Source organism: Poeciliopsis prolifica, unplaced genomic scaffold, assembly GCF_027474105.1.
Source record: "Poeciliopsis prolifica strain line A6 unplaced genomic scaffold, Auburn_PproV2 SCAFFOLD058, whole genome shotgun sequence".
Lineage (NCBI taxonomy): Eukaryota > Metazoa > Chordata > Actinopteri > Cyprinodontiformes > Poeciliidae > Poeciliopsis > Poeciliopsis prolifica.
In genome coordinates, this window is record NW_026562433.1 from 1673819 (window position 1) to 1686316 (window position 12498).

General features: G+C 42.6%; 1 protein-coding gene across 1 annotated transcript; it reads right to left on the bottom strand.

Annotated features, from left to right (window-relative positions):
- Positions 1 to 1567: 1567 nt before the first annotated feature.
- On the bottom strand, positions 1568 to 11976 carry cckar (cholecystokinin A receptor). The gene is made up of 6 exons (XM_055060248.1): positions 11720 to 11976; positions 11184 to 11609; positions 9265 to 9525; positions 4465 to 4726; positions 3776 to 3903; positions 1568 to 3272 (listed from the first exon to the last, which is right to left on the bottom strand). The coding sequence occupies exons 2-6, from the start codon at positions 11305 to 11307 to the stop codon at positions 2719 to 2721; spliced, it is 1329 nt and encodes a 442-aa protein (XP_054916223.1). The 5' UTR covers positions 11308 to 11609; positions 11720 to 11976; the 3' UTR covers positions 1568 to 2718.
- Positions 11977 to 12498: the final 522 nt, after the last annotated feature.

Consider the following 12498-nt stretch of genomic DNA (forward strand, 5'->3'; position numbering starts at 1 on the left):
AGAGCCACAACCCCAAAAACACGGCTCCACAAGGTGTTCGCTCAGAGGAACTGAATACAAATGCACTCCACACTTTTTAGATTTTTGTTTTTTATTATTTGTAAACATTTTTTTTATAAATGACATCTCATTTTTAAAGTTGTGCACATTTTACCACCTGTATGTGTTACACAAATTTCCGCAAGATACATTGAGGTCCGTAGTTTTGACCGCGACGCTCGGAAAACGTCGAAACGTTTTCCGACGGCCACGTTCGCAACAAGCCGATCGATATCCCACGGTCGTATTTTTCTAGTCAGTCGTTTGCCTGAAACGAGCCTGAGCACACAAAAAGACGGCGAAGTGCATTTTGAGAGCCGACATTTCACATCACAAACTGGCAGAAATGACAAGAGAAATATTGGATTCTTCACATATGAACTCAAAAAAACCACGCACAAGTTGCTACATCGACGCTGCTACGTTCAGCGGTAAGAATGTGTGGAAATCATGAGGGGAGAGACTGACTCTTTAAAGACGAGCTGCAGGTGTTACAAATCCCACAATAAGATAAGGCCTCTCCAGTTGCCCAGTCCTTTAGGTACACATACATACAGAGGGTCAAGGGCAGCAGCTGTTTGTGTAGCAGGCTGGGGGGTTCGAGTTCGAAGCTGCTGGTTGTGATCAATGTATCGGTGAGGCCTGTGATTGCTAGACGTTGGGAAGTGGAAAGGCAGTGTGTAAAGATTCAGATCAAAGAGACGGCCTATTCAAAACCTAGAAATGGTTCAGTGTCTTGGCATTTAGTTTTTCAGAACTATATAAAAATGTCTCAGTATGTAAATTCAATGCTGAAAACGACCGATAAATTGTGGTGAGAAAAAACAAAACAAAATAAAAAAAAAATGTATTGATTTATAAGTTCAGCTCAGTTCAGTTTCTCTCACTAGAGGGATTAGAAATACCACTAACCATGTACAGTTACACAATTTCTTAAACTAACATTTAATTTAGTTTAATTTAAATTCAAACTTGAATTATTTAAATTTTTACACCTGTTACAATAATTTTGACTTGTGTTTTTCGGCCTTGGGACTTTCTTTTTACTCCTGCTAGTTGCCAAGCAAATCACAAACTACCAACTTTTCTTTCCTTATAGTTCTGTTGAGATTAAATGTGCACAAAATATATTGTACTAAAATTGAAAAAATAGGTTCCCTATGCCAGCCTATACTGTCTATACTAGCTAGATGTACTTTAAAAGTGCTATTTTAAACATTTAGCAGTGACCAAGCTTCAAAACCTGTAAAGGTCAAACACTCCAAAATGTCTGGGGTTGAACCTTTTGTCGTTTGAAAGTTTAGGTTTAAAATTTAATGTTGACTCTTGAAAATTAGATGTATCTGTTTTAAGAAAGGGAAAATAAAAAACAACAAAACTTGTGCTCTTGCACACTGTGCAAACTCTCCATATCCACCACAACTTCTCACAACAACTTTTGACCTCAAACTAAGGTGCACAGACTATTTACTCACCCGTATCATTAAAACTGAAAGCAATACTTAAGATATCCCTTATTTATTAAGTCACCAATGAAATATTTGGCAACTCTCTCACAGCACTGAAAGTTCATTTCCATGTAGTGAGTTGGTCCTTTCGTATGAAAAATAAATAAAATGAGGCAGCGTGCCTAAAGAAAGGTAACACAACCTGTTGTGATGCAGCAGGACACTGTGAACGACGCCCCATCCAACAACAGGAGCAAATGAAAGGCACATCACTTCAAAGAAATGAAAATTTACACACAAAAAAAATATCCTTCATTTATTTTCATGTGCAGGCCTGCGCAACAAGCGTTTTTAAAAATGCCATCACAATACGTCGCGGTGTGGAAACCAATGAAAGCTAAGCGGGTTTGAATCGAGGACATTGATCTGGCATCGAGAAAGATATTAACATGCAAATATTTATGATTTATTGTCTTTGATTTGGCCTTTAAAAAAAAAGCAGTCTGTTATTTCACCACACACTACTGGACTTTTCTTCCAACTTGTTATTCTTTTCAGCACAAAGGCGAATTTAAGCATTAATTGGAAACGGGATCGGGACAAATCTAGCTACGAGCTGCATTTGATTTGTCTCAGAGGCTGAGACTCAGAGGTGGGGACGGCGTCACGCCAGGACTGATGGCTTCCCAGGCTCAAGTAGTCGGAATATTTGAATATGGCTCTAACTCTGCATAGGACATTGTTGTTGTTTTTTCCTGACTAAAATGATTTAAAAACTGAAAAGTCCCACTTATTTTTGCTTGTGCACTGGTCCTTAAAGATTAGATATTGTTTCAACATTTTCAAAGAAAAGCTATTATTTAAGAAAAATGTTTATTTCTTTATTTGTGTAATTTCGGAGCTTATGACGGTTCTAAAGCATCTGGCGGTATTTATGTGCAGAACCGGGATGTTGACTTATTCGCTGCTGCGTCAGAGCACTTCATGTTCACGCCCGCGGTCCCCGAAGCTGAATGAGCGTCGTCGGTACTCTGGACTCTGCAGGTCTCCGGGAAACATCTGGCTGTGATCGTTCCGCTGTGAGGCGTCAGCCTGCCGACTCGTGTCGTTTCACACCAAGCTAAAATGAAAGAAATACCCACAAAGCACTGCGAGGGCTCAGCAACACACAACGCGCCGTCTTCACCCCCGCGTGGCACTTCTACATAGAGCATGCACAGAGCGGTCCAGATCACGGGCCCTCGCTGCACTGTGTCATGGGGATGTTCGTGTTGACGCCGGGAGTGCTCTCCCTCATGCTTTGGGTACTGGAGGGCGCGTATCCTCTTCCCACGTCTCTGTGCCATTCAGATGGGCTTTTTTTCTTCCCCCAGTAGAACCACTTCCTGATCCCCCCCGTGATTTTGACGCTACAAAAGGTAGCCAGTATGCTCTGCCGGAAGCGTTTGTTCATGAAGCAGTACACGATGGGGTTGACGCAGGACGAGGTGTAGGACAGCAGGTGGATGAACGAGATGGGCGCTCCCGTCAGACGGTTCGCCGAGCGCTGGTCGAACGCCTTCCACGCGTTGACGACGAAGACGGGGGTCCAGCAGAGGAAGAAGAGGAAAACGATGACGATGAGCATGTGGATGACGCGTTTGTTGGCCATCAGCTCCTTTCTGCTGGAGTTTCGGGACGTCTCCGGCAGCTCGCCGCCTCTGCTCTTCCTCGATCTCTTGCTCTCGGATGAGTTGTAGCCGTCGCCGTTTCCTGGTTTGATGCTGCCGGTGCTGGCGTGGCGTTCTGGTGCGGACGAGAAAGTGGAAAAACAAAATAGCGGCATGAGAGGGCTACATTAGCCAGGGACGTCTGGCTTTAGCTTTCCTATGGAATTGGTTTGGTTTAGCAAAAAATAAAATTGGTTGAGCTTCTTAGAATCAACTTAAATTTACTTTGATTTGCAGATATTGTTTGTTTTTTCTCTCTGTGATCCACATTATTAGCATTGAGTGACAAATGACATAAAAATCTAGTTTGCAAGAACATTTCTGTTGTTCTTAAAGGAAACTTGTCATGCACTTCCACTGCGCAACGATGCTAAAGCAGCATCTTCTCATACGTCCATGGCCCCAACCCTATTTAATTAATTCAGTCATCCACACTGCAACATTTTTCAATGTTACTCAACGTACTGTAAAGCTCTCAAAACACATTGTTGCGTGCTGAGGGGTAAACTAGAACAATAACATACAATAAAACATTACAAACACGTATATAATGGTTGCAGCCATGCTTTGTTGTCATACCTCGGCTGGACTGCTTCAGGGACTGCGCTCGCTTGATTCCCTTGTACAGCTTCAAGGAGATGAGTCCGTAAGCCGTCGCCATCATGATACCAGGAATCAGGAAAAGCACCAGCAGCAGAGCGATGTACCTACGACGACCAAATTTAATCAGAATTAAATAACTTTACAGTGAATTAAAGGTGGGCTGAATGAATGGCTCCCTGGGTGAGGGTCCCTCAGCTTGTTTTAAAGAACATTGTTTCTTCAGATTTAATGGTGTCATGTGGCTAAAGGTACACATAAAGGTTCTGGTTCTCACTCCACATGAGCTCAGTGTGATTGACAGCCGACAGAGTCTGGTCTCTGTTCTGACTACCAAGCTGGAGGGCCTAATTAGGGGTTCCAGCACACATATAAAAGTGACATAAAATTTGTTGAAGCCAGGATTGTACTGGCGGATCCCCCTACTATTTAACTGCCCATATGACTTGTAATAAAATACAACTTCCTGGACAAACCAATCAGACATGGAGTCAATTCAATCATGTTTTCTATTGGAAGGGTTTTTGCAGCTGGATTTCCTCCGGTGGCTGCCTCGCTCTCTCTTCACCAAGACGAGAAAACCTCTCAGCAAAACAGCCGTCTTAAGCCAACCGTTTTGCGGTCACCGTGTAGTACAAACCTCCCCAATGAGCAGATTTGTATCTCACCAGGACTGCTGGAACACCGCGTTGGGCCACATCAGGCGACACATGTGTCCCGTGCTGTTGTCGAGGCGAGTGAAGGGCCTCAGGGTGCTGGAGATCGGGTAGGGCAGCATCATGATGGAGGACACCACCCAGGTGGCGGTGATGACCTTTTTGGCGTGGCTCCTCGTCTGCCACACCATGGAAGCGAGGGGGCTGCAAATGGCATAGTAGCGCTCGATGGAAATGGCCACCAGGTTGAAGGTGGAAACACTGACCGAGACGCCTGCACAGAGAGGAGAACACACCCACAGCTCTGTTTGACCATGAAGCAATGTCCACTGTCAAAACAATGCTGGACTCCATGCTCAGTTTCCTTAGACATAGACTTTTTAAAACTACTTTCAGCAACTAACTGAGTTTACTGTCCTGTTTGATAACTAGGGTCAATTAAAAATGTATGTGCGACCGAATTGAAACAATCTTTTTGCAAAGTGTCTTGAGACGGTATTTGTTATGAATTGCCGCTATGTCGATAAACTGAATTGAATATTGTGTTGTACTGCTTAATCCTGAAGATGATAAAATACATGAATATCAAGGAGGTTCAGGCAAAAAATATGAATTAAACCCCGGGTTTGTCCTGTGTTCAATAATTTTTAAAAATGGATTCTGCAGAATATTTGGAAAGCTGCTGCTTGTGATATTCAAGAAAGGATGCTAAGAAAAGTAAAATGTTTTAAATGTTAAATGAACAAATGGCAACAACGCACCTTAATAAGTCAGCGCGTAAAAAAAGCAAAACTAAAAAGACACATTTTGACACAGACAAACTCACATTTATGTGTTCTGTACCACTACAGTTCATGCAAAGACAAAGTAGTGCCATTAATTTTATCCCTTGTAACTGCCAGACATTCTCCCCACATTTTACAGTGTAAAGTGTGGATGGACAAACTCAGTCATATTTAACACACCGTTGCTGCATCTGATCAGTGTGAACACAGTCCTTAGCAATAACCACTCGATCTATAAATACATTTCAAATTACGGCTGGGCACAACCTGCAAGAGTGACACATCAGCAGATAAAAACATGGACGAATGACAGAGCAATCCCCGAGGACGGCCCTTTAATCTCCATGTACGGCTAAATGGAGCAACAGGAAGTGAGGAGAGGAATTAAAATCACATTTCCTCGTGTTTCCGTAATTGGATGAAAATGAAATATCTGCATTCAATGCATCATCTGTAATGACTCCACCTTGTTAGAAAGATCCCCACAGAGGTTTTCTGGAAGGCGCATGAAGACGTAATCCAGGTCATTTATCAGAATCACGGGCAAATTAAAGTCAAGGAAGAGGTTCGCGTCCCTGAATGCACTAAATCATCTCCGTTTAGTCCGTCTCTGTAGGAAACGTCAAATCCCTGAATCAAAATAAATGGGAACTGTCTTGCAGTTCCCTCTGATTGTATCCATGCTCTCTTGACAGTTCCCACGTTGTGTCACACACCCAAACTTTAAAGTACCTCAGTTGGATTTTAGTTTTGTGTTCTTTCAAATGTAAATATATAAATATAGTTTTGCCTAATTGTGAAATGAAAGGAATATGATAAATGTTTTCTTTTTTTTTTTTTTTTTTTTACAAATAAGAATTTGTATGCATTTAACTCAACCACCATTTAGTAAAATCCAATGCTACCTATTATCTATGAGATAACAGAAATTAGTTAATTAGTAAACATAAAAAAATATGCATTTGCAACAAACAAACTGACAAAAACTTAAAAAACTGCAATGACGCTTGCCATGGCATGTCACTAAATAGACAGCTAACTCTTAAACTTAACATCTGACTCCGTAACAATACAGTGACACACACCTATTAATCTGAACCTTTAACTAATAAAGACTTTTCCCCTTCAAACTTCAGCTGGATTCAGATGCAAGAGGAGCAGTTTTTTTTTTTTTTTTCATTAGCAGCACGCTAATGGAGTGCAGTCTGTACGGTCTGTTAATCTTTTTACTTGGTCATGTAAGTTACTTTAGTAAAAAAAAAAAAAGAAAGCAAATAGAAGGCAGATATTTTCTTTTTAGATATTGTGGAGTCGTCAAGACAAATGTATGCAGTCGATTTAGTACAGATACGCTGCTGGCACTGTCCAAGCAGACACACATATCTTATAATAAGAGCAACTGTGCCTCTGTAGTGTCTGCAGCTGTCAGACAATTGGGGGAGGAGAGAGAACTGATTGGGAAATCACATATCTTTCCTGCTAATGGAGTCAAGTGGACCTCATGCGGAAAAAAAAAAAAGGGGAAAGGTCCAATAAACACAACCTGCATTTCTCAATGAATGAGTTCCTGCGTTGCATACAACCCCGAAGGCTTATCTATCAGGACTTGACCTAAGAGCTAAGAGCATGAGCCACAGAAAGCAATCCGAGAGATTTAAGCCGGAGCAGACAAAATCAGAGCCAGCGGATGAATTTCACCCACAGTCTGGCCGCGGTATTAAAAGCCATCAGGAAAAACTATCTCTTGATTGCATTGCGAGATCCAACTAAATCGCTGAAGCAAATTCGGACTCAGAGGCAGAGTCGGAGATGTGGAGCAATTTCCATATTGAAAGTCGTACTCTAGATCAAGACAGTTACAAACAAGCTTCAGGGCTGTGAGGAAGTCCTTGCAGATTTCATCTAATTTTTTTTTTTTTTTTTTGTCAGACTGAAATATTTTAGATCATCAAACTAGATTCCACACAAGATAACCTGAATGATTACAAAACTCAGGAGGATAAATGGGCTACATGATATCAGAAAAACAAAAAGAGCACGCCCTGTTTTAAGGAGGAATAGAAGGCGATATGGGAAGCAATTTGAAGATGTCTGTGACGTGTTGTCCTGCAACAAGTCACAGGGCAAAGCTTCACTTTTATACAACACGCATTATCTCCTGTCCAACTCTGAGGCTATATGTCTCAACTTAGCCTCAGTATGGTTGGAGAGTTTTCATTTATGTCGTCCCGAAAGGCTGAAATGTAGGACAGCTAACGATGGCGAACGTTACGTCTGCGGTGTTTGTCTTTCTTTCTCAGCCGACAAACTGATGATATTTGACGTGTCCCTGTTGACTCACAGAGGCCGCTCGGATTGTCTTCTTTACTCCGCGCCAAGTTATTTTCAGACGCAGTGTTTTGACGACCTCCTCAGAATGCAGGGAAGACGGAGAAAATGTCCAGTGAGGGCTGGCGTGTGGTGTGATCGCTGCTTCAGAGCCCTGAGTCACATCAGAAATAGATTAGCGTTGTTGCTCTCACTTGCTCTTGACCGGAAAGGTAATTTATGTGTGTTTCATACACAAAGAATGAACTGGTGAGGATAATTTTGGCAGAGGGAACAGGTCACCTTTTTCAACCTAAGCTGATAGGAATCGTCTTCCTGCTGGTTTTCGAGGCAGTCAGTTTCCAGATCGTAAGGCGAGACCTAAATCGAAACTCAAAAGGTTTGTCTCTGTAAAAATATAAACTTATACTCTCTGGACAAAAAAAAGGCCTGAACTGTTTTTAGCTCAAGCTCATTAAATCTCCAGGAGCGTTTGAACATACAGGGGAAATGAACCTTGCAAACAGCCTCAGATGACTTCAATTATCTAATAAGCAATTACCAACACAACAAAAAGTACAGTGACTCACCACGGAGACAGAGTTAGATTATGTTGCTTCCGGCTTTAGGGTTATCAATTGCAATTAAAATCTTTCACACATTATATGACTAAAAAAGTATAAAAGTACTAACGCCTCATTGGATTTAGATGTTCCAACGTTTTTGTCATTTGATTATTTACTTGCTAAGTTCTCGTTAACATTAGTTATGTTTGTTATTTTCGTCTCTATTCATCCACCACACGACCGATCACTAAAAGGTATCCAGTCATGCAGACTGCTGCTCAAAACGTCTGCAAAAAAATATGGGTTGCTATTAAGGGCTTGGTGAATGAAGCTGCGGCACCAGGATGCTGCGAGTAGAATGAGTCAATTTGTTGAAATTTCCTTGATGCTAAAGTGTAAGCAACCCAATCAAAGAATGGCAGACCACTTTCAACCACTGAACGTGGCCAGTTTATTGAGTGCAGTCGTCGCCAACTGGCTTCTGAGTAAACAGATACCGTCCTCCAAACTTTGTGAAAACCAGAATAATTCACAGAGCTCATAGAGAACTTCTTGGAACGGATTTCCAAGGCACCAAGTTCAATGCAAAGCACAGGATGCAGAAGAGTAAAGCACCCCTCCACTGGACTCTGGTATCCCAATGGACGAGTAAGGACCAATGGACCAATGGATTTTTATGGACACTGCCTTAGTGCCTTGTGTCAAATTATGACGATGGCATTTTGTCAATGTGCACAGCAGGGCTCAAAGCAAGTTCCATTTTGACTGGAATTAATAGAGCCCTGAGATCAACACCATAGAGTGTGTAGAACTTCCCAAAGAGAATATTAAGGAAAACCTGGACTTTTGGAAAGATTTGTCTAAAGCACAATTATTTAGTTGTAAGCACAACAGATACATTTTGTATAAACCAAACATTCCAGGGGAGAAAAAAAACCTTATATCACCTGTGAAATATGGAGGCGGAAATGTTATGATGTGAGAATGATTAGACATAGATATGTGAACATGTCTTCTAAGGATAATAGACTTCTAACTAAATAATTGATGGGGTGTCCACATTTATTTCCATGTCTGGAGGGGAGAATTTGAGAAACTTGATCAAACGGTTTCATTGATCAAACTCCAGTCCACCTTCTGACATCTCTACATACCCATGAAGTACATGACCAGCTTGCACATGCCGAGGCCAAAGATGAAATCCTTCATGACGTTGGGGATCAAGGTGAAGGGGATGCACACCAGGGAGATCATGAGGTCGCTCACTGCCAGGGACAGCAGGAACAGATTGGTGATGGTCCTCAGCCGCGGTCTTCGTCCTACCGGCAGCAGGACGATGATGATGATGCTGTTGCCGATGAGGCTGAGGAGGAAGATGATGCTGTACAGGACGATCCGGACAGGCTGGGAGATGTCTGAGAAGGAAAGGCGTGTCAGTGTCTTTATTTTTCAGGAAAGAAGGTCTCCGGCTGGAGGATTACTAACTTCTGATCATGACAAGTCAGTCTACTTTTCCATCGGTCGATATTTCTGCATTAAAAATCCCTTTTATAATTTTTTTTGAAGACCTCCTGTCCAGCAGTGTGGCACTCTGAGTTATAGTCAACAAAGCTACTTTTGCATGCGTATCGTGCCACGATGCCCCACTTGGGAAACATATGAAACTTTATTAGAAACTGCTTTGTCGTTTACTTCAAATGTAATCGACACAGAAACAAAACAGAAAAGAAATGAGTAAGGAAAGAAGGGAAAGACGGCGATAGGAGTGTGAGGAGAGAAGGAAGTCTCCACCTGCCTCCAAACCCGCGGAAAGAGAAAACACAAAAACCAACAAACCATAACGACAAACAACATGCACATGACAACGGTTGCAACAACGGTTGGGAAAGCACACAGTACATCATCATGCAAGGTGTATTCAGTGGCCACTGAGAGTGCGTCTGACAAAAACCTGAATCTAAACACCCGGAAGAGTGGTCCCTTCATTAAAATGCATCCCTCCTCATTAATAAACTGTTCATCAGTACAAAGAGTGTAGAATCAGGCAATCACTTGAATAGAACACGAAGTCAGCTAAAAGTTGGGCTGTGCAGAACGACAATGACCTGGACAGAAAGTCCATGTCTGGATGGATTACATGAAAGAATATTCTGGATACAGAATATTCTGTATTCTGTATGGATACATAAATACAACAGAGAAACAGTTTTTTTTATTGCCCTCAACAGGTCATTCATCCCCTGAAACCCTTTTGTGTGGCTGATATGAACACATTTCTAAAAAAAATCTACAAATAGAGTGCCGAACAGCTGCAACCATGTAAAAGCTCACTACCAGTTGTCTGAAGTGTTTTTAATCACTTCTTCAAGAGGCTTCCCCCCCCCTCATAATAAATAAAACCATCATCCGAAACCTGCTTTTAAACATTTACATTGTGACTTTCACTTCTAGAAAATAATTACTAAAAAGAAATTACTTTTTCAGTGGCATTCTGAGAGGCACCTGCATGTGGTGGGGCTTCTATCCCGCCTGTCGCTTTCTGCCCATATGGGCCACATCTAAGCTCTGGGTCTCCTGTCCTCTTACACTCTGTGTATATTTTATTTTCAAAGTCATCTGCCTCCCTTCAGGAAACATCACTCTGATATTTATTCAGAAATGTGACTCGTGCAGCCCCGCTGATGCTCAGCGTGCGCATTTTTATGCTGCCACTTCGGGCTGTGGTCGCCTTCCAGGGTTTTATCTGCAAAAATGTTCCAAACTGGCGCTTTTTACGTCCCAGTTTTTTTGTGCCCCCCCTCAAACCACCTCCAGAAAAGTACACAAATGCAGTTTGTGCTCACTTGACCGCGCAGAACCAGCGAGCGCCGACTGCATTAGCTTTTGTGGAGGACCTGAGCCGTGCGCGTAATGCGCAATGACGCAAGAAAAAAAAAATGCCCAAAGCGCTCGCCTCCCCCCTCCCCTCAACCAGCTCGTTTCTTTTTGCCACAATCTGGAGTTCAAAAGACTATTTTAGGTAAACTGAGAAATCTTCACAGCCACGTTATATCGACACGCTGGTTTAATTTACCGTTGGGCTCTGGAGAGGGGCCCCGTCCTGGCTCGCATTCCGAAATGTTGATCCCGAAGCGGCACAAGACACTGTTCAGATCTGTTGAGTTAATCAGGAACTCATGGGTCGTGATAGCCTCCATGTCGCCTTCTCTTCTTGTGTGTGAGCTCAGGTCCAATCTGTCTGAAGCTCAGCAGTGGTCATGCTCTTTCATAAGACAGAGAGAGAGACAGAGAGAGAGAGAGAGAGACAGAGAGAGAGAGAGAGAGAGAGAGAGAGAGAGAGAGAGACTGCGCGCATGGATCTCGAACTTTAACTATCCATTCACAAAACAAAAGCAACGAGGTGAGAAAAAAACACAGCTCCCACTGCTGCGCTCCTCTGTTGCAAACAGCGTGTGGAGAGGGATCGTCAGCCCGCCTATATGACCACCAACCCTCCTCCCTTCAAAAAAAAAAAAAAAAAAAAAAAAGGCAAACAAATCTCAATCTGAGCTGAAGAATTTGATCACAAACATCGTTTGTGTCCGTGGCAATATTGAAAGGGCTTCTCACCCTCTGCGCGGGCATGCTGCTGCAGGCTGAGGCATTTTCCTGAGAACGGGCGTGAAGTTGGAGCTGTTCTGACGCGTGGAGAGACTGGCTGCCAAAAGGCGCAGATCATTGTTGTACTAAAAGGAGACAGACAAAATGCATTAGAGAAGAAGAAGAAATATTCACACGCCCTTCGTTGCTGTTGTGTCAAACAGAATCAATGTGTGGCTTTTTATAACTCAGTTCCAAGGAGGTGATAATAGCTGGTTAGGATCCATGAAATGATGAGGGAGCAGGTAAAACAGGCTGATCCAAGCTTAGTTTCACTCCTCAGTTTCTAAGAATCAGAGTGCTTGATAGGCAGATTCTTTTCTGATGTCATAAACTGATGTCCTCAGTTTACAATCTCTTCTTGTTTTTGTTATGTTATCACTTTGCATGCTTCCATTTTTACCTTCCCCTTGACTGTACTGCTGGTGCACTGAACTTTCCTCCACAGGGGGACAATAATAAAAGTTAGATGCTATTCTATTTGAATCAAGTCCAGCCAAAATCTGTTCCATTCGACTCGCAGATGTGTGTCCTGCTGCATCTCGTTGTTGACCCTGATTTGCTGGATCAGAGTGATCCGCAAGGTGTCGATTTGGCAGCCAAAACTCGATCAAGTCGCTGCATGTTGACCCAGAGGTCACGGCGAGAATTTCCCAAAGCTTTATTCATGCCTTTCCAGAGCCAAGGTATTTGGAGGAGGCGTCTAAAAGACATGCAACTTGGCCGAAGTGATCATGTGTTTGACCTGA

Excerpts from the sequence above, each read along its gene's own strand:
- cckar (XM_055060248.1), bottom strand. The coding sequence starts at position 11,307 with ATGGAGGCTATCACGACCCATGAGTTCCTGATTAACTCAACAGATCTG. Across the intron at positions 9,526-11,183 it reads CCCCTCTCCAGAGCCCAACG|ACATCTCCCAGCCTGTCCGG; the intron begins GTAAATTAAACC and ends TTTCCTTCTCAG. Across the intron at positions 4,727-9,264 it reads GCTGGTCATGTACTTCATGG|GCGTCTCGGTCAGTGTTTCC; the intron begins GTATGTAGAGAT and ends CTCTCTGTGCAG.